The following is a 22,646-nucleotide window of genomic DNA, read 5'->3' on the forward strand; positions in this document are numbered from 1 at the left end:
ATGGGTCGAGAGTCCATTCGTGGGGTTGGAGAACTCTGCTGAGCTTGTCCGCTAGGAAGTTCTGTTCTCCTTGAATATAAATCGCTTTCAGGAATAAGCGGCGCGAGGATGCCCAAGACCAGATTCTCTGGGCTTCCTGGCATAAGAGGCGAGAGCCCGTTCCCCCTTGCTTGTTGATGTAGTACATGGCCACTTGGTTGTCTGTGCAAAGTAGAAGGACTTGAGGAAATAGAAGGTGTTGGAAGGCCTTGAGGGCATAGAACATTGCCCTGAGTTCCAAGAAATTGATGTGATGCTTCTTTTCCTGGGGAGTCCAAAGGCCCTGAGTCTGGAACTCGTTCAGATGGGCTCCCCATGCATAAGGGGAGGCGTCGGTGGTGATGACCAGATGATGAGGAGGCAGATGGAACAGAAGGCCCCTGGAGAGATTTGAGGATATCAACCACCATTGCAGAGACTGACGAAGAGACGATGTCACAGATATGTGTCGTGAGCAAGAGTCTGTCGCTTGAGACCACTGGAGAGCCAGGGTCCATTGGGGAGTGCGCAGGTGAAGCCGTGCCAGGGGTGTGACATGAACTGTGGAGGCCATGTGACCCAAGAGAATCATCATCTGCTTTGCCGAAATGGAGTGCTAGGAGAGCACCTGCTGACAGAGCGATTGGAGGTTGTGAAGACGGTTGTCCGGCAAGAAGGCTCTCATCTGGACCGTGTCCAGTACCGCTCCAATGAATTGAAGTCTCTGCGTAGGGAGAAGGTGAGACTTGGGTATATTGATTTCGAACCCCAGAAGTTGTAGAAAAAAGATGGTCTGGTTGGTGGCCAGAAGAACAGTCTGAGATGAAATGGCCTTGATTAACCAATCGTCCAGGTAGGGAAAAACCTGAAGGTGGTGGGAGCGTAGAAACGCTGCCACCACTACCAGACATTTTGTGAACACTCTTGGAGAGGAGGCAAGACCGAAGGGGAGCACTCTGTATTGGTAATGACAGTGATTTATCATGAAGCGAAGGTACTGTCTGGAGGCCGGATGAATTGGAATGTGAGTGTAGGCCTCTTTGAGATCGAGAGAGCATAGCCAGTCGTTGTGATCGAGGAGAGGATAAAGCGTAGCTAGAGATAGCATCTTGAATTTTTCTTTGACCAAACATTTGTTGAGATCTCGCAGATCTAGAATTGGTCTGAGGTCTCCTGTTTTCTTGGGGACTAGAAAATACCGGGAGTAGAATCCTTGCCCTCTTTGGTCCAGAGGAACTTCCTCTATGGCGTTCAGAAGTAGGAGGGACTGAACCTCCTGACAAAGGAGGGCAGATTGAGGAGTGTGCAAAGCAGACTCTTTTGGTAGACTTTGGCCCGGAAGGGTGTGAAAGTTGAGAGAGTAGCCGTGGCGGATGATGTTGAGGACCCACTGGTCCGAAGTGATAACTTCCCACCGGCTGAGAAAGAAAGATAGTCGTCCTCCTATCGGTTGAGGGAGGAGAGGAGATGGTTGAACGCTGGCTATGCCCTCGAGTATTAAGTCAAAAGGGCTGGGTCGATTTTTGTGGAGGAGGCTGCTTAGCTGGTTGTTGCTGCTGAGGCCTAGGTGTTTGCCGCTGCTGTTGACGCTGCCTCCTAGGTTGCTGAGTGGAAGGCTGCAAGGGGCGAGCCACAAAACGCCGCTGATAGGCCGTTTGCTGTCTGAATGGCCTAGAAGGTGGAGGTTTCTTCTTGGTCTTAAGAAGGGTATCCCAGCGGGTTTCATGAGCCGAGAGCTTCTGGGTCGTTGAGTCCATAGAATCTCCGAACAGCTCATCCCCCAAACATGGGGCATTAGCCAACCGGTCTTGATGATTAACATCAAGCTCAGAAACTCTGAGCCAAGCCAAACGGCGCATGGCTACAGATATGGCTGTTGCTCTAGAGGTAAGCTCAAAAGTGTCATATATAGATCTTACCATGAATTTCCTGAGCTGGAAAAGAGCTGAAGAGCACTGATGAAAAGCCTCACGATTCCCCACAGGAAGGTACTGCTCAAAGGAAGCCATGGTGGTAAGGAGATGCTTTAAATAAAACGAAAAATGAAAAGCATAGTTACCAGAACGATTAGCAAGCATCGCATTCTGGTAAAGTCGCTTACCGAATTTGTCCATGGCTTTACCCTCTCTGCCAGGAGGGACAGAGGCATAGACACTAGCTCCTAAGGACTTCTTGAGGGTGGATTCTACAAGAAGAGACTCATGAGAGAGCTGTGGTTTATCAAAACCAGGAATAGGGATTACTTTATAAAGGGAATCCAATTTGCGAGGGGCTCCCGGGATAGTAAGAGGAGTCTCCAGATTCTTGTAAAAGGTCTCCCTCAGGATGTCATGTAAAGGGAGTTTCAAGAATTCCTTTGGAGGCTGGTCAAAATCAAGAGCGTCCAAAAAAGCTTTGGACTTTTTAGACTCAGCCTCCAAAGGAATAGAAAGAGAGTCACACATATCTCTTAAAAAAGAAGAGAAAGAGGTGGAATCAGGTTTGGAGGAAATATCCTGCAGAACAGGCTCGTCTTCCTCCGATGAACACTCCCCTTCTGACTGAAGAGGTTCTTCAGAGTCGCCCCACAGATCAGGGTCTCGAACATGGGGACCACGGTCCCGAGACTCAGGGGTGGATGGTTCTGGGTGTCGGGACTTCTGTACCGACTTACCAGACCTCACCGACGCGGTACCGGGCGATGTTATCGGTCGCACCGGAGCCGATGTCTGTACCGATTGATGATGAGACCTCGGCTCCGGTGCGAGGACAGGCATCGATGCCGATGAGGTCAAGTGTACCGGTACCGAAGGAGTGGATGGTGACACTACAGACTGTTCCACGATCGGTACCGGTTGCTCAGTGGGGACCGATACCGGAGGGCTCGGTGTCAGGAGAGCTGGAAGGAGTTGTTTGAGCTGTTCCTTCAGCTGTACCTGCAAGATGACCGCAATGCGATCATCAAGTGAGGGCACCGGTACCGCTTTTTTCTTCTGCGGTACCTGCGGTGCCGCTCGACGCCCCGGAGATGAGGAGCCCGATGTCGAGGGACTCACCTCAATAGGGGCGGAGCGCTTCCGCTGGCGCCTCACGGTCGGCAGGATTGGGCTCTCTGCAATGGAGACCGGAGGACGTTCCAGCGGGGAAGGCTTCTTAGCCGGCTTACCTGCATGCTGCGACGCCGACGCGGTTTCGCGTGGCGTCGAAGAGGTGGGTGCCGACGAAACAGGTACCGAGGCCGGCGCCGAAGACGCGGGGTCGGACATGTCGGTGCCGAAAAGCAGTCTCTGTTGTATCTGACGATTTTTGAGAGTCCGCTTTTTCAAAGTGGCGCAGCGGGTGCAGGTAGAGGCCTGATGTTCCGGACCCAGACACTGAAGGCACCAGTTGTGCGGGTCTGTCAGGGAAATAGGCCGTGCACACCGCTGGCATTTCTTGAACCCGGGCTGGGGGGGCATGAACGTAAAAACGGCTTCTGCCAAATCGAAGGCCGAGGCCTCGATGATGGCAGTAGGCCCCGCCGGGTCAAATCAATAAACTTGACAAAAACGAGAGAAAATGTTTTTTTTTTTTTTTTTTAAAGAAAAAAGAGAAGGGCAAAAAGAACCCGAAAAAGTTTACGCGAGCGGGAAGGCGAATGAAAAAAATATTTCAACAGCCGTTGAAAATGCGACTTCTTAGCTCCGCGGAAACTAAGAAACTGAGGGACCGCGCGTCGGGGTCGGGCGGGAAGGCACTCGCGCATGCGCGGTGCGGTCTCCAGAACTTTCCAAGTTCTTAGAGTGCAATCACTCTAAAAGTGTCCGTACCGGGGCTCCGTCGGTGCCGTCACCCATCAGTCAAGAATATGCTGCCTGCTTGTCCTGGGATAAAAAGGATTTCTCCCCTTTTTTAATATTCTTAGCTAGATTTTCTTCCATCAGGAGTTTGGCAACTCTGACTGCTGTTTTAACATTTCTGGATTTCACCAGATGGGCTTCTTTAGCTTCTAGTCATTGTGATTGTTTGTAAGCTACAAATGCTCTTTTCTTCTGTTTTACGAGTTCCGAGATCTCCACGGAGAACCATTGGGGTTTATTATTTCAACGGCGTTTGCTCACTGCCTTAATATAGAGGTTAGTTGCTTCCTGTAGGGTAGATTTCAGAGCTGACCACAGTATCTCCACACTATCTGTTGTGTCCTGTTTTTGCAGTGCCTCATAGACAAAATCTCTCATGCTCTTGAAGTTAGTGCCCTTAAAGTTAAGGACCTTTGTGGATGTGTTTGACTTAGTGAAACCCTTCCTGAGGTGAAACCACACCATGGTGTGGTCACTGGATGCTAACGCATCACCCACCGAAACCTCTGTGACACTGTCTCCGTTGGTGAGCACCAGGGTGCCAGTTACAGAATTGCACCTAGTGGCAGCTACATAAAAACTTAGGCACCGGAAATGTAGGCTAAGGTTTTAAAGGCCTACATATCAGATGCCTTAGTTTTTGAAGAATCACATTTAGTGGTGTCTAAGTTATGCTCTACCCATAATAATGCACACTTAGGAGTTAGGCACCACTAAGCGCCATGATAGGCGCCTATTGCTCAATTAAATTTTTAATTTCCAATTACTGAAGTTATTAAGGGGATTTTACCAATTAAGTTAGGCGTCTAACTTTAGGCACCCTTTAGAGAATCTGGCCCACCGTGCCTTGGCAAACTTCAGTCCTGCTTTTCCCTGCAGTCTATTAGCTGACTAAACTTCCCCAAGAATATGTGACCAATGGGCTTCAGGGGAGGCGGTACAATGCAAAAATCACCTGTTTGCTTCCCCCCCACCTCACCAATGAGTTCTGCCAAACTCCAGCCCTATCTAAATCGCTTTCTTGCACTTGAAAACTGTAGATTCATCCCATTTTATCAAAATCCTTAGGGATGTTTTCAACATCTAATTCAGAGACATGCATACAAATATACAATTATTGCTCTGTTTATAAAGTTAGGATGTTTAGAAGTCACTGACCCAGAGAACTTGGCATCTAACGTTATTAATATAAGTGAAACAAAGCAAATTCTGATACTAACTGTTTCACAGATAATTCCTTTTTCTAACCCAGCTGCTTCTTTCTGTGCCTTTGACTTCAATTCATTTGAATCCTAACACTATTACAGCTACAATGCCATGGACATTCATTAGCAATTACCTAACACATCATTTCCTCCCATCTAGTTTTAAATCAGAATCTACACATAGTAGAGCATTTTTCTGGAACCTTATATGTGTGCAACTCAAATCTGGCTACTAAATATTGCCATTTGTGAGTTGGCTAAGCCTTTACTCACTCTACCAACAACCAGCTCAAAATACTGTCTTGTAGAATACCAGTTAATTTAAGTCAATCTCAAGAACTGAACTTGGATCTCCAGCGTGGCAATGAATCATGAGGCAGCCCTAAAAAATAAATTTTTCTACATAAAATAACTAGTCCAGTAAACAGAGCAGCATTTTGGGATGTTAAGGATTTCTTCCACTTTTGCAAACATCCTCTGAAGTTAGAACACTATATATCACAGGAATTAGCAAGAGCACTTTATACCACTTTCCTATAGCAAAATTGCACTTTGTCATTAAGGGTTTACAGTAAATGTTTTCCTTATACGGTGAAAATCTTATGCAAAAAGATGGGAATTCTGTACAGAACAGCATACAGGAATTGAATCCCTCATTAAAACAAAAAAAAGTATCAGACATACATTTAAAACCTTTACTGTATATTTCTCTGATTAACCCAATATTAATGCTGATAAAACAGAGAAAAAATTATTGATTTTCCAATTATTAGCAAACTTCACTTTTCAGGAAAACTGGATGCTTTTACTTTCATAAATATTGATGGGGTAGACCAGGGTTTCTCAACCTGTGGTACACGTACCCTAGGGGGGTGCGCAAACTGCCTGTATGGGGTACGCAGGCAGACTCTGCCCGCCCATCGCCGCTCCCCACCCGTCCGTTTGCACTCCGTTGTAACTCAAGGAAGGGAAGGGCCAGGTGCGTGCAGCGATTGCATGCCGCCAGCCCACAAGCCTTCCCCCGACATCAATTTTGACGTCTGAGAGAAGGTCCGGGCCAGCCAAGCACAACGTGCAATTACTGCATGCGCTTGGCCCTTCCCTTCCCGGGGTTGCAGCAAGCTGTGACCCGGGGGAGGAGGAATGGCAGTGGGTAGGCAGAAAGGACAAAGGCTGGAAGGCAGTGAGGGGGAGGGGCACTAACTTGGGACATAGGAAGGAGGGAGGGAATAGAAAGGGACAATTGTTGGGCCTGAGTGTGTGAGTGAGAGGAAAGAGATGGTGCACTTGGGGAAAAAGGAAGAGGAAATTTGGGCAGAGAGGAGTGAGGTGTGACATGTATATCCTGGACATACAGATGATTCAACTGGACTCTACAGACCTATCTTTTCACTTGTGTATGCTGGACACTATGCTGGACACTACAGACATATTTTCCCATAGCCAGGCCCAGCCTGTACCTTGCTGTCTGTAATCATCTTCACTTTTTGCAATGCTAACAATGATGTTCTTGTTTCCCTACTGGAAGGATATCCCTTCAAGGTTCTGCTGAACTGTTATCAGTGCTCTGCTGAACTGTTATCAGTGCTGTATGACTTCATAGACTTCATATGCCAGACACCCTAGAAAGCCATAAAACTTTTATAATGAGCAAGGAGCTCTGCTCATGTGGGTGTAACGAGATGAAAGAACTTGGTACCAAACCATGGATTTCCTGTCTCCCAACCAAGCTATGGGAACCAGACAGCTGGATTGTTGAAAGGTCATCTTTGCCAACTTTTCATCTTACAAGGACACAAGCTTGAATATGCACAGAATTGTAAAACCTATAATTAGCAGCTGCATGTCTCCGTGCTGAAAGAAGAAAGTTCAACAACAGTTCTCTGTTTCTGCAAGGCCCCCGGTGGAGGTGAGAGAGGCGTGGACAGAGGGGAGGAGCTAGCTTTACATTATTTTATGTACCAATAGGGAATTACATAACCAGAATTCGGGGATGGACTTTCTTGGAACAAAGGAAGAATTGCTCTGTATAAAAAACACGTGTATTCTAGGTAAAGCCAGAGAGATTCACTTACTTATGCTACGGGGAATTGCTAGCCCCTTGCTAAGCATATGGGTGCAAATTCTTCTCTCCATTGCATATTCTGAACTGACAATATATTTTTTTCCAATATGTCTTTGCTGCTGTAATACTGTAAGTTTTTTATACTAACAATAAACGAATATTGTCTGTTTTGGAAGATACAATGCCGTCTTGTAGTTATTCCAATGAGGTAAACAAAGCAGCTTTTACTTCAGGTGCATGGGGAATAGAGGGATGAAAGAAATATTGGATATGGTGGTGAAGAGGGAACAGAGGGATAGATTAAAGGGGATGCAAAGGGGAGGAATGTTTGGCATAGTGATGGAGGGAGACATGTGGCATGATGCTGGAGAGAGGTGATAGAAAAAGAAATGGGCATGGGGCTGGTGGACCGTGGTGAAAAATGATCTGGGGGAGAGAGGAAGAAAAGTTGGATTCATGGAAGGAAAGAGAGAAATGTTGGTTGAGGAAGGGACAGGGGAAGGAAAGGAAAGAAGGAAAGGCAACCAGAGACTTGTGAAATCACTAGACAACAAAGGTAGGAAAAATTATTTATTTTCAATTTAGTGATCAAAATGTGTCAGTTTTGAGAATTTATATCTGCTATCTATATTTTGCACTATATGTGTCTATTTTTCTTTTTTTAATAATCTTTATTCATTTTAAAACACTTTCAAAAAGTGGAAACAGAATAGATTAAAAATTTAACACTTCAGACATCACTTAAAATTTTAAAAGATTCATACAGATAATTACCCTCCCCCCACCCAACCTAATTTTATCATTAAAGTAACTATAAAATTTTGTGTCTATTTTTCTATAGTTGTTACTGAGGTGACATTTAATATTTTAAAGTCATCTGCCTTGACATCTTTAAAAAAAAAAACAACAAAACCCGAATATAAATAATTAACATTTTTTCTGCGTTGTGTGCTTTGTGTTTTTTAATTTTGTGGTTATCATTATGTATTAAGATTATATTGTGTGTATATGAAAAATGGATGGAAGAAATTGCATTACAATTAGTATTATTATTATGGGGGTGGAGTTTAGATAGGACTGGGGCAGAGTTTGGCTGGGGGTACTTGGTTGGTATTTGTTAGGCTTAGGGGGTACTTGGCTTGAAAAGGTTGAGAAACACTGGGATAGAGTGTATGTTATCTGTTGAATTAAATGACATTAAATGCATTAGTTACACAAGCCAGATTATTCTGAAATTCTGGAAATCAGAGATATTAGGTACAATGGAACCTCGGTTTGCGAGTAACTCGGTTTGCGAGTGTTTTGCAAGACGAGCAAAACACTCAGCAAACTTTTGACTCGCAAACCGAGCACTGCCCCGATAAACGAGCACTTACAGCCCAGGAAGCGCTGCTTCAGGGGATTCCTCTTCCGTCTTCCAGCCAGCCTTCCACGTCGGGTGCTTTCCGCAGGTTGGAGGACCTTTGTCTGGGCCGGGTGCCATCCCGCTTGCGCTTTGCGTGTGACGCGCACAGCGTCAATCATCGGCGTTGTGCGTGTCATGCAGGTGGGGCGGTGCTCGGCTGCGTGGGCTCGGGTGGGGGCTCTCCAGCATGCGGGGGACATCCGACGTGGAGGGCTGGCCGGCAGAAGGAGGACGCATCCCTCTGAAGCGGCACTGCGGGGTTCTCTGGCGGCTGGCAGACATTAGAGGCATCCCCCCCCCCGAAGCGGCACTCCTGGGGTTCTTCTTCGGATGACGGACGGAGAAGACGGTGCTGCAGCACCCGACAGGTACAGACCCCGGGGGGTTCTGGAACAAATCGTTGCTGTTGCCACTATTTTCTATGGGGAACTTTGCTTTGATAAACGAGCATTTTGGATTACGAGCATGCTCCTGGAATGGATTATGCTCGTAATCCAAGGTACCACTGTATTTTGAAGATTATAACAAATCCATCTTTTTGAAGAAAGTCAATATCCAGAAGTACTGAAAAAAAGGCTATTTGCCCACTTCTGAAAGGGAAGAATTTAGATGTTGAGATGGTGGAAAGTCAATCAACTAGTGATGACTTGCCCTTTTTGGGTAAAATTCCTGAAAAGGGCATATTTTAGAGAGAGGAGATTTTACATACATTTCAGTCAGGCTATTGGGGGCAACAGAGTATTGAAATTATTAGCTAGAATGATAAATCTGATTTGCAGACGACATGATAGGCCCTATCAGATAGGGGAATAGATACATTAGTGATTTTGTTTGATTTGTCTGTGGCATTTGATACAGTGGACTATGGTTGCATTATTAATAGATTTTAAGAGTGGAATAAAGCATTAGATACTATCTTGGTTTAATTCTTTTAAGGGTCAGAAAGTTTTATAGGCGATATCAAATTTTAAATATACCTGAAACCAAAGTACCACAATTTTGCATATACTTTTCAATATTTATAAAGCACCTATATTTTAAACTATTGCTGAATTTGATTTTGTATGCCATGCTGAGGTGGCGCCATTCGTCATGAACAGCAAATAGCAGGGTGTGGCTGAGACCTTTCCATGTTCACTTCCTTTACCCGACTTGGCACCAGTGCCGGTGCCCGAAGATCCTCCCTCTTCTGGCGCGGCCTGGGCTGGGCGGTGCATCGGAGATCCTTCTTCTTCTGGTCTGGGCTGGGCTGGACTGGCTTTGAGCATTTGCACATGCTCAAAGCCTTCTGGTCTCGCTCTCAATCTCGGAGAGAGCGAGACCAGAAGGCTTTGAGCATGCGCAAATGCTCAAAGCCAGTCCAGCCCAGCCCAGACCAAAAGAAGAAGGATCTCCGATGCACCGCTTAACCCAGGCCGCGCCAGAAGAGGGAGGATCTTCGGGCACCGGCACTGGTGCCAAGTCGGGTAAAGGAAGTGTCATTGACTGCTCGTGGGGGGGGGGGGGGGGAAGTAGGATCACGGTGGGGGGGGGCAACGCGAGCGGGGGGATGCCGGATCGCGGGGGGGGGGGCGCTCGTACAGCGAAGCAAGCTCGGTTTATGAGGCACCAAATATGCGAATGTTTTGCTCGTCTTGCAAAACACTCGTAAACTGGTGCACTCGTAAACCGAGGTACCACTGTATATAGATGTGAAATATGAATGTATGTATGTATATCCTGGATCCAAGAAAGAATGAAAGGTGACCCAATTGCATGACTATGTGTGATGTTCAAACAGGTAAATGCTCTAAAAACTTATAAATACTTTGAGGTTTAAACTTTGGAAAAACGTGTAGTCTGACCTGGCATCGTTGCCATGGAGACTATCTGTGGAATGTGGAGGGGTTGGACTGTAGAATTTCTCTTCCTGTCTTTGAGGCCTGCTTTGTTTTAAACATCTTGGATCTCAGGCTACATTCTAATGTAAACACAGCAAGGAATGCAAGTAGCCCTTTGTCTTTGAAAAACTGTCACTTTTTCTAGAAAAAATTACCTTGGTCAGAAAGAGCTTTGTGATTCATTCTTTAAGACTATATAAGAAGGGTACTGGGTAAGGAAAAGATCTATTCTTTCTTTCTAAAACAAGTTTTGCATTCCTTTGGTAAATTGTCAGCTTTATTATACTAAGATAAGGGGTGCTTCCTTTTAAGAATATACATTATCATATGATTTTATGCAATCCTCAATACATATTTAGAGTATCTTAGAAATTGTTGTAAAAGAAATGTACTTTTACATCTTGTAAACTTTTTCTTTAAGCCTGTTCAAAACCATTTATTTATCAATTTAGATTCTAATAATTTAATTTCTTTTTCCAAATCCAAAAATTGAGTTTTAAGATGCTTACTAATATAAGCAGAATATGAGATAATAAAACCTCTCATAGTAGCCTTAAAGGCGTCCCATAAATTTTCAATTTCTGTTAAATTGAATTGAAAAAATTCACTAATTTGTATTTTTAAATCCCCCAGGAATTTGTCATCCATAAGCAATGTATTATCAAATCTCCATAGAGGTCTACTATACTCTGGCTGATCTAATTGTAGTTCAATCCAAATTCCTGCATGATCAGAAATAATAATTGGATCAATGGAAGCTTTAATCACATGTTGAACTTTGTGAGTTGGAACAAAAATATAATCAATTCTTGAAAAAAAACAACTTATGAACCTATGAACAAAATGAAAATTCCTGATCATTAAAATGAAGAATATGCCAGATATCTTTTAAATCACATGACTGAACCAAATTATCTAACCCTAATGATTTTATATTTTTACTTGTTTTTTTATCAATGAACGGATCCATCACAGCATTGAAATCTCCAGCCACTACTATATTAGAAGCAGCCAGTGGGAGTAACAACTAGAGAATGACACGGTGGCGGTTTACCCGCGGCCACCGCATTTTAGCCGCGGGTCACCCGCCGAAAACGGGGAAGAAAACTAGCAGTCGCTGCGGCGACGGGGACAAGGCCATTCACCGCCCGCGGGGCGGTGAATGGTCTTGTCCCCCGCAGTGAGGCATGAAGGATCGCGCGGTCCCCGCAGCTCACACCCGCCCACCCAATCGATTCCAGTGTCCAGCCAGCTCTCTCCCCTCTCCTCTCCTCACCCCAGTCCACAGATCCTCCTCCTCGGCGACCCGCACGCTACCAGAGAGCTGCGCACACCCGCCGCTGCTCAGCCTCGATCTTCTGCTCTGACGCAACCGGAAACAGGAAGTTGCAGCAGAGCAGAAGATCGAACACTGAGCAGCCGCGCGTGTGCGGCTCCCTGGGAAAGCGCGCAGGTTGCCGAAAAAGAAAACCCACAAACCAAGGTGAGGAGAAGGGAGAGAGCCGGCCAAACACCAGGATCGACTGGGCAGGCAGGTAGTGGCCGCGGGGACCGTGCGATCGCTAGTGTTCCCGGCTCAAATTGGAAGGAGGGAGTGAAAGGAAAAAGGCTTATATGGATGCAGCGGGGACGGTGACGGGGCGGTGAATGGGATGGCAGTGGCGGTGACGGGGCGGTGAAAGGGATGGCGGTGACGGTGACGGGGCGGTGAAGGGATCGGCGGTGACGGGGCGGTGCAGAGGATGGTGGGCCGGTGACGGGGACAGATTTTTTCCCCGTGTCATTCTCTAGTAACAACCTCTGTAAAGTTTTAAAGAAATCCTGCTGATTCGAATTAGGGGCATACACATTAAACAATGTCAGGGTATTATTTCCCATGCTCATATCAACATGTAACCATCTACCCTGCGGATCTGAGTTTACTAAAGTAAAATTGGCATTACATTTCTTATTAATAAGAATTGCTACCCCTGCCTTTTTACTATAGCTGGAGCAAAAAAACATTTCTTCACCCACCCTCCTTCCAATTTTTGTGATTCAATCAAATTTAAATGAGTCTCCTGTATATAATAAACATCCGCATTCTGTTTTTTTAAAAAGGACAATACTTTTTTCCTTTTGATCTGATGATTAAGGCCATTAACATTAATAGTAAAAACCTTAAGACATCATGATGAATAAACATATAATGAGTAATCAAAATCAAACAAATAAAATAAATTTTGAATCATGGACATAGACATCATTCTTTCTTCTGATTCTAAAACTTGAAAAACTTCTCTTTTTAGCACACTCAATAATCCCTTCCCCCCTCCCCCTCTGTAAAACAGAAAATAAAATAATCCTTTTCACAGCCACCCCCATTTGAAACAACAATTCCACCCATCTCCCTCCCCAACCCCCCCCCCATATATAATGACTGCCTAAGAACACACATTGGAATAGTAATCATAAATCCCCCCACCTCAGGCAAACTATATTCTTCCTTACATCTATCTGTTCATTAAACAAGAGATCAAAATTACTCTTCTTAAACAATAAAATAAATAATTAAACATAAATAAATTTTCATTTCAATAACTCTAATTAAATTCTTAATAATGTTCATGATTAACTGATATGTTGATAAGACTATAAAATTAAGAATTCAATAAGATGTAAAGGACTAGAAATTAATACCATAACTATAAAATAATAATACCATTTCAAAATAATTCTATCTATTCCCAAAATTCATCTATTCTTATATATATATATATATTCATTCCAATATTCCCAATAAATTAATTATAATCAATTACAATATAATAATTTCCATTCTAAAAAAAAAAACTATCCAATTTGATTATTATAATAGAAATAATATAAATGCATAAATCAATTACATTACTACATGACCTTAAGACAGTATAAGTAAATATTAATATAAATACCACTTTAAATTATTTAACACCTAGATAAGAATTCATGAGAAACTTAAATAAAATTAAGAATTCAATATGATGTAACAGACGAGAAATTAATATCATATCTATAACTTAGTATTACCATTACAAAATAATTCTATCTATACCCCTAATTCCTCCATTCTTATCTATATATATATATATTAAGATTCGTTCCAATATTTCCAATAAATTATCATAACCAATTATAATATTATATTTTGCAATTCTAAAAAATACTATCCATCTTAGTTATTATAATAGTTAAATCAATTACTACTACATGACCTTAAGATAGTATAAGTAAAATATTGATATAAATATAACTGTAAAGTACCTAATAACTAGATTAGAATTCATGAGAAACTTCAATAAAACTTTTCCACCATGAAATAAAGCATCCATTCCTGAAATTTAATATAACCAACATCCATCCCATCCACCATACATTCCAGACATTCTATCTAATTATTTAACTAATTATAAATACTTTCAAAATCTATCAGGAATATTAATTTTGCTCAAACATCCTTTTTGTACAATCAGATATAATAGATAGTCATTAAAAATAAACTAATTCCTGATGTTAGTGAATAAGCAATATATTACTGTAAATCATAAATAAATAATTAAATATTGAAATATTTAATAATTAAAGATATAACCGATCCTCCATCCAACCAATCCATCTTTCAATTATGTAACCCCATTAAAAATCTTCTTATTTGTTTTGAGTTCAAGTTCACTGTTAGTATACACCAATTTCCAACTAAGAGAAACAGATGATGTTATTTTTCTTTTTATTTTCCAATCCTTCTTTCAAGTATTTTATTGTCAGAAGATAAGCTTTAAGAGTCATAAATATTTCTTCACTGACAATTATCCAAAACATTAAAAGACCATAAGATGAACTTGAAATTCCTTAATAGTTTGATTCAGGAAAGCTCAGAAATTAAAATCAGTTTTCATCTATATCAAATCAGCCATGTCACTTATTCAAATCCACTCTCTCAGATGATAAAATCTTTTTCCTTTTAAAGATCCAAGACAAATAAGGATCAAATCTATAGCCAAATAAAAATTAATTTGTTCCTTCATGTTTATTTCCTTTCTTTTCTTTACTTTCCATTTCTTATCTGTTTAGTTGTTAACAATTTCTTCTCACAAACAAAATCATTGAGAAGCCTTTTAGGAACTTATTTACATCCATGCCTTATTTATTGTATTGTAGCATATCCCGATCTTAAAAGTTAATTCATCAATTAGTTCTTTAAAAAGACATGGGCTCCGATTTTGAAAAAAAATCTTTTAATTTCTCAGGGTCATCAAAAAATAAAGACTTGTCTCCGCTAGAGACTCTCATTTTAGCAGGATAATATAAACCATATTTATATCCTTTTTCTTTTAGTTGAGGTCTCATTGCAAGGAATTGTTTCCTTATATTTGCTGTATTCTTAGCAAAATCTGGCAGAAAAATCTTAGCAAAATCTGGCAGATATTTTGGACCCTTTATAATTTAAATTCTATCTCGGAGAGAACGTGAACTCGCAGGCCTTGAGCATGCGCAGATGCTCAAGGCCCAGCAGTAGAGGAGGCCGATCTTCGGGCACCGGCACCAACGCACAGGACATGCCGGTGCCAGTGCCCAGATGACGGTAAGAAGTGGCAGGGGGGGTGCCCAATCGTGGCGAGGGGTGCCCAATCGTGGGGGGGGGGGGGGGTGCCGGATCGTGGGGGGAGCAATGCCAGTTCTCGTGGGGGGAGGAACGTATCAAAGCGAGTTTCCAATATTTCCTATGGGGAAACTCGCTTTGATAAACGAGCATTTTGGATTACGAGCATGCTCCAGGAACGGATTATGCTCGTAATCCAAGGTACCACTGTATACTGCTCAAAACTGTATAAGCTGTCTAAGATAAAAGGAAAGTGTAATTGAAATAGAGAACTATGTTAGCCAACATAGGTCTGACAAAACGGCATCCAAACTTATCCATGGTCCAGCCAAACGGCATCCAAACTTATCTATGGTCCAGCCATCACATCCTGGTGGTGCAGTGGCATAGACTCTGGAGCTGGAGGCTTTGAAGACTGGATTCAACCAGCAAGACTGTGACCATTGCGGTTCATCAAGTCAAAGACAGGATGATATTCTGCAGTACTGAGTGAGACAATGAATGCGCCGGTACCGATCGGTAAGAATGAAGATACAGGAGCAGCAATAGTACTGAGTTAGACTTATCAGTACCAAGTCTCTATGTAGGCAAATAACACAGTGCAGGGATGGATTGGTACCGAGCAGAGTCCAATGCTAAGTAAGTTGTATTGGTACTAGAAGCCACAACTGTGATAAGCTCATGCCTACTTGGAAAGGAGTGATCATAGTGTTTGCATTTAGGCTTAAGTGCTAGAAGTTGAAGTGGTGCAGGAGAGCACATGGACTAATTCTGAAAGACTGCCTAAAGAGTTTTATTTGTATGCTGTGCCTGCTGAAGGACATATTGTGGAGCATTGTGACACTTATGAGTTTTGTTTTTGCCTGTTTTCACTGGATTCATGAACTGCTTATGTTTGTAACAAAGCTGGATAATTTTGGTTTCTTTTTCACATGAATAAATTTTGTCATTATCAATTCAGGCAAAGTCTCTGGTTGTCCAGTGTTGTCTCTCTAGTCTCCCAAAAATCCCTGTATGGCTCATAGTGGCCCACAGGAGCAAAATTCCTGTCACAGGTAGCTCAGAGCCCCTTGCTTTGAAGGTGCCTATGACACACTTTACGTTTTAAGAAACTTTGCGACTGCCCGTACAAAACATGGGCGAGTGCCTTCCCGCCCGATGTAGGCTCACAGTTCCTTAAGTAAGCTAAGAAGCCAACCAGGGGAGGAGGGTGGTATGTGAGAATATCTGCCTGTTGTCCCCGTTTAACACCTGTTACAGTAAATAAATGTGCTTTATCCTAGGACAGAGGTAGGCAAGTCCGATCCTTGAGAGCATCTCAAGGAAGCACTGCGTGCAAATCCATCTCATACATATTCATTGTGGATATCCTGAAAACCTGGTCTGCCTGTGATTCTCGAGGACTGGAATTGCCTAACCCTTTCCTAGGACAAGAAGGCAGCATATTCTCACATGTGGGATTCCCTAGCTCAGGGGTCTCAAAGTCCCTCCTCGAGGGCCGCAATCCAGTTGTGTTTTCAGGATTTCCCCAATGAATATGCATGAGATCTATGTGCATGCACTGCTTTCAATGCATATTCATTGGGGAAATCCTGAAAACCCTACCTGGAATCACTTCAGCAAATTCTTCTCAAAATATGTCGATTCATACTGCAGATTAGACAGGTGCCCACCAAACGTCATGAAAGCTGCTCCAGTCACCTTCAAAGCCACGTTATACGATTGGCTTTCCTCCCTATTACTGTCAGGTACATTTCCCGAGGAGTTAGGTCACATACTGATCTCACTGATTGTAAAAAAATTCCAAGGAATCTATCAAGCGACATCTAACTACAGACCCATCGCAAACATTCCCTTTTTTTTGTAAAGCTGATGGAAGGCTTGGTAAACCAGGATTTAGTAACACACCTGGACAAATTCAACATACTTCATGACAACCAATCAGGCTTTCGATCTGGGTTCAGCACGGAAATGGTTATTGCTTCATTACTGGATTCCCTCCTGAACCTACTCAGCCAAGGTTCCAGTGCACTAATCCTTCAACTTGACCTAAGCAGCGCCTTTGACTTAGTTGATCACACCATCCTAATTGACTGCTTGGAGACAATTGTTCTCTCAGGCAATGTACTAAGATGGTTCCAAGGCTTCTTGACCAAATGATCGTACTGAGTCTATAGCGACAATATCCAATCCTCCAGCTGGGTAAACCCATGCGGAGTCCCACAGGGCTCCCCCCATCCCCCACTCTGTTCAACATTTACCTAGCCCCATTGGCAAATCTACTGGAAAAATTAAAAATCAAATTTTACATTTACGCTGATGACATCATAGTCTTGCCCCTAACAAGCCTAACTCCTGAGACGAAGAATCATCTAGCACTAACTCTAAAACAAATCGAAACATGGATGACAGAGTTCAAACTGAAACTCAACCCTGAAAAAAACAAATTCTTCCTGGCAAGCCCAAATGACAAAATCAAAGATACTACAATAACCCTGAATGGACAGAACTTCCCCATTGTCGATACCATAAAAATCCTGGGAGTGACACTGGACTGCTTTCTCACTCTAGATATGCACTCAGAGCTACTGATCAAAAAAGGCTTCTCGACGCTATGGAAACTAAGAACCATCAGAAATTACTTCGACAAAACATCATTCCGCTTACTGGTGCTATCCTTCATTTTAAACCTACTCGACTACTGCAATATCATTTACCTGGGGTCTCTCAAGAAAACCATTCCAAGACTCCGAATCATATAAAACTCAGCTGTGCGATTGATTTTCGGCTTAAAGAAATGGGATCACATAATCCCCTACTACCAAAAACTCCACTGGTTGCCCCTGGAGGCAAGAGTATTGTTCAAATTCGCCTGCCTCTGTTTCATAGTAACATAGTAGATGACGGCAGATAAAGACCCGAATGGTCCATCCAGTCTGCCCAACCTGATTCAATTTAAAAAAATTTTTTTATTTTTATTTTTCTTCTTAGCTATTTCTGGGCAAGAATCCAAAGCGTTACCCGGTACTGTGCTTGGGTTCCAACTGCCAAAATCTCTGTTAAGACTTACTCCAGCCCATCTACACCCTCCCAGCCATTGAAGCCCTCCCCTGCCCATCCTTCACCAAACGGCCATACACCGACACAGACCGTGCAAGTCCGCCCAGTAACTGGCCTAGTTCAATATTTAATATTATTTTCTGATTCTAAATCTTCTGTGTTCATCCCACGCTTCTTTGAACTCAGTCACAGTTTTACTCTCCACCACCTCTCTCGGGAGCGCATTCCAGGCATCCACTACCCTCTCCGTAAAGTAGAATTTCCTAACATTGCCCCTGAATCTACCACCCCTCAACCTCAAATTATGTCCTCTGGTTTTACCATTTTCCTTTCTCTGGAAAATATTTTGTTCTACGTTAATACCCTTCAAGTATTTGAACATCTGAATCATATCTCCCCTGTCTCTCCTTTCCTCTAGGGTATACATATTCAGGGCTTCCAGTCTCTCCTCATACGTCTTCTGGCGCAAGCCTCCTATCATTTTCGTCGCCCTCCTCTGGACCGCCTCAAGTCTTCTTACGTCTTTCGCCAGATACGGTCTCCAAAACTGAACACAATACTCCAAGTGGGGCCTCACCAATGACCTGTACAGGGGCATCAACACCTTCTTCCTTCTACTGACTACGCCTCTCTTTATACAGCCCAGCATCCTTCTGGCAGCAGCCACTGCCTTGTCACACTGTTTTTTCGCGTTTAGATCTTCGGACACTATCACCCCAAGGTCCCTCTCCCCGTTTTCAAATCCATTCTTGGTTTGGCCCCTCTCCCGCTTTAAACTAGACAGCTCCACCAGGCCTACACGCAGAATACGAATGTTTAGCCACCCTACAATAAAAACCTGCCGTTACAAAAGATTCCTTGACAGAACGATTGCCTTCCAAGCAAGTCTGCAGAACGATTGGCTAAGCAGCATCATCAAGCACTCCTCATCCTACCTCAACTTCAGAAAACTAGTTAAAACCAACCTGTTCAACCGATTTGTGACCAAGGATTCCTAAAATCTTCACTGATTATCCCACGCTGTATGACCAGTCCTTCTTATTGTAAACTGCCTCGACTTACTTCTTATTGTAAACCCGCCCTTACAATGTAACCTTACTCTGTACAAATATTCATGTACTCAAAGACTTCATTGTTCTTTTCGCTGAATGTCCAGCTCTTCTTTATTGTAAACCGCCTCAAACTGCTTTGGCGGTATATAAACAATAAATTATTATTATTATTATCCCTGCCCTAGCTGAATATAAAGGGAGAGTTGGCCAATAAGAAGAAAATAAATTCTGTAATACTGCTTGGTCAAAACGACCATCTCATCTGGAATAGGGCAGTAGTGAGATGTGAATGTGTGAATTGAGGACCAAGTAGCTGCTTTGCAAATTTCATCAATGGGAGTGGAACATAAAAAAGCTACTGATGGTACCATAGCTTGGACCTTGTGTGCTGTAACATGACCCTCAAGCTGGTGCCCAGCCTGAGCATAGCAGAAGGAAATATAAACCGCTAGCCATGTGAAAATAGTTCTTTTGGGTACAGGCTTGCCCAATCTGTTGAAGTGATGTCCTGTGTGGCTTAGTTCGTTGTATGTAGTAAGCCAAGGCACATTTACAGTCCAAAGTGGGAAGAGTTTTTTTTTCCAGGATGAGCATGGGCTTTGGAAAAGAGCAGGCAGCACAATGAATTGATTGAAATAAAATTCCATGACCACTTTTGGGAGGAATTTAGGATGAGTGCGAACAACCACCTTGTCATGATGGAATACTACGAACGGTGGGTCTGAAACCAAGGCTTGGAGTTCATTCACTTGACGAGCAGAGATAAGAGAAATCAAGAAAACCACTTTCCAAGAGAGAAACTTGGGATGAGTAGAAGCCATTGGCTCAAATGGTGGTTTCATCAGAGTGGCTAGGACTACATTAAGATCCCAGACAACTGGAGGCAGCTTGAGTAGAGGTTTGGAATTCAGTAGAGGTTTGGAATTGCATAGACCCTTCAATAAACCTGCAAGCAAGAGGATAAGAAGCCAGAGATTTATTGTTGACTAAGTCAAAACTACACATGAGGAAAATAACTTCAAAAATCATAACAGCATGAAAAAATTCAAGAAAATAAACAAAAAACACGCTAGTGTAATTGCTGTAACTTCTTAAAAGTCTTCTTGAAACTCCATATTCCTTATACTTTAATCAGTGGATAGATTGTGCTCAGACACATGGAGGAAAAAGAGGACAGAAAGTCTCCAAAAAACCTCACCACCCAATCATTGCAAAACTTCCACCTTAACACACTTTTTTATAAAGATTGTATTATTGAAAAAGCACTTATCTTTTGTGTATAGTTCTTTGGCCTCGACGTGCCACGTTTCAAAATTTCTTCAGGAAGCCAAATGGTAACAGCGAAAGACTCTTAAGTCTTCCAGAGATTTATTGTTGACAGTTACGTGGAAAGCACTAATAGCACTGAGGTGACTTCTGATCGAAGTAGTTTTCAATCCAGAATTGGAAAGATGGAGATAATCCAATACTGACAATAGAGAGGAAGATGGAGCATCCTGGTGTTGGAGAGTATACCACGTATTGAAACATTTCCACTTCTGCTGGTAACATTGCTGAGTGGAAGGTTTTCTGGAAGCAGCTATAATAGCTTGTACAGCATCAGACAGAATAGTTATCTGCTGAAATCAGACCAAAAAGTACCAAAGCTATGAGGTGTAGCAATTTCAATTAGGGTGTAAAAGAGATCCTTGACAATAATATACTGCCTCAAAAAGAAAAATTTTTAGCATATGGTTTAGTAAGAGCACATTTTGAAGTTACCACAGGACATCTGAGCACATCCTCTTGTATTCTATTTTTAGTTGAGTTAGGCGCTTAATGATGCTTAGTAAAAGGATCCCATAGTTTTCATTAAAACAACTCCCTCCCCACCCACAAAAAATGCTCTCAAAGGAACAAAACATTTTCCTAAATTGAATTAAGCATTGTATTTTTCAAAGTCACACCACTAGCTAATAATATATTTAACAAATTAAATAGAACATTAATACTGTTAATTAATTTTTCCTCTCACCATAAACTCTAGCAAGAAAAGGCAAACCACATTTTGAATCTGAGGTCCATTCTATGCTTTGTAATTTTCAGCTTACCCTCAACAGCTTGTTCAATTCCTTTCAGTCGAGCATAGGCTGTGTTTATATCCAATGTAAAGTTGTCAAGTTGTTCTTGGGACAAACGTCGAAATTGCATTTCTTGCTCAGATAATTTCTCAGACAATTGCTGTGAATATTAAAAGAATAATTTCTAGTAAGACTGGTAATTAATTTTGACAAATCAATAAACACAATGAAAATAGTTTATACTTGGTGGGGTACAATTTCTCCTTTTTACCTACATCAGTGGCTCTCAATGTAGGATAAAGGAGTAAAGCACAAAATGTGTGGTCTGATAGGACTAATTTTGGAGGGGGCAGGATGGGGACAGAGAGGTTGGGGACTTATATTTACTGCAGAGAACAGAAAAGGGGCAAGACCGGAAGTTTAATTCAAACACTAATCTACAACAGATCCTTTTTTTCTTTTACATTAGAATCTCAGTTATCCGGCACCCATGGGGATTGGTGGATACCGCTGAATGCCCTGCGCTGCTCTCGATGCTCTTAGGCTCCCTGCACTAAAAACCGCTATTGCGGTTTAGTAAAAGGGGCCATAGTGCAAAATATAGACAGTAGATATAAATTCTCAAAACAGACACATTTAATCACTAAATTGAAAATAAAATCATTTTTCCTACCTTTGTCGTCTGGTGATTTCTTGAGTCTCTGGTTGCACTTTCTTCTTCTGACTGTGCATCCAATATTTCTTCCCTTCTTTCAGCCTCCGGTATGTTTCATCTCCTCCTGACCTCATTCCCTCCCCCAACTTTTTCTTTCTGTCTCCCTGCCCCCCTTTCTTTCATTCTGTCTCCCTGCCCCCCTTTCTTTCTTTCTCTCTCTCTCCATGCCCCCTTTCTTTCTCTCTCCATGCCCCCTTAACAACATAAAAATTGCCGCTGTTGGGTCAGACCAGTGGTCCATCATGCCCAGCAGTCCATCATGTGGCGGCCTCCAGATCAAAGACCAGGGCTCTAAATGAGTCCAGCCTCACCTGTGTATGTTCCAGTTTAGCAGGAACTTGTCCAACTTTGGTCTTGAATCCCTGGAGGGTGTTTTCCACTATGACAGCTTTCCAGTTTTCCACCACACTCTGGGTGAAGAACTTCCTTATGTTCATATGGAATCTATCACCTTTCAATTTTAGAAAGTACCCTCTCGTTCTCCCTACCTTGGAGAGGGTGAACAACCTGTCCTTATCTACTAAGTCTATTCACTTCAGTACCTTGAATGTTTCAATCATGTCCCCTCTCAATCTCCTCTGTTCGAGGAAGAAAAGGCTCAGTTTCTCTAATCTTTCACTGTACGGCAACTCCTCCAGCCCCTTAACCATCTTAGTCGCTCTTCTCTAGATTCTTTCGAGTAGTACCATGCCCTTCATGTACAGCGACCAGTGCTGGACGCAGTACTCTAGGTGAGGGCGCACCATGGCC

General features: G+C 42.7%; 1 protein-coding gene across 3 annotated transcripts in view; it reads right to left on the minus strand.

Annotated features, from left to right (window-relative positions):
* IMMT (inner membrane mitochondrial protein) overlaps positions 1-22,646 on the minus strand; it is a 304,792-nt gene that overhangs the window by 7,590 nt on the left and 274,556 nt on the right. For all 3 annotated transcript variants that reach the window (XM_033951925.1, XM_033951916.1, XM_033951934.1), the window contains one exon: positions 21,212-21,341. In XM_033951925.1, coding sequence (XP_033807816.1) covers positions 21,212-21,341 — 130 coding nt within the window. The remainder of the gene's footprint in view (positions 1-21,211; positions 21,342-22,646) is intronic.

This window comes from Geotrypetes seraphini, chromosome 1, assembly GCF_902459505.1.
Source record: "Geotrypetes seraphini chromosome 1, aGeoSer1.1, whole genome shotgun sequence".
Lineage (NCBI taxonomy): Eukaryota > Metazoa > Chordata > Amphibia > Gymnophiona > Dermophiidae > Geotrypetes > Geotrypetes seraphini.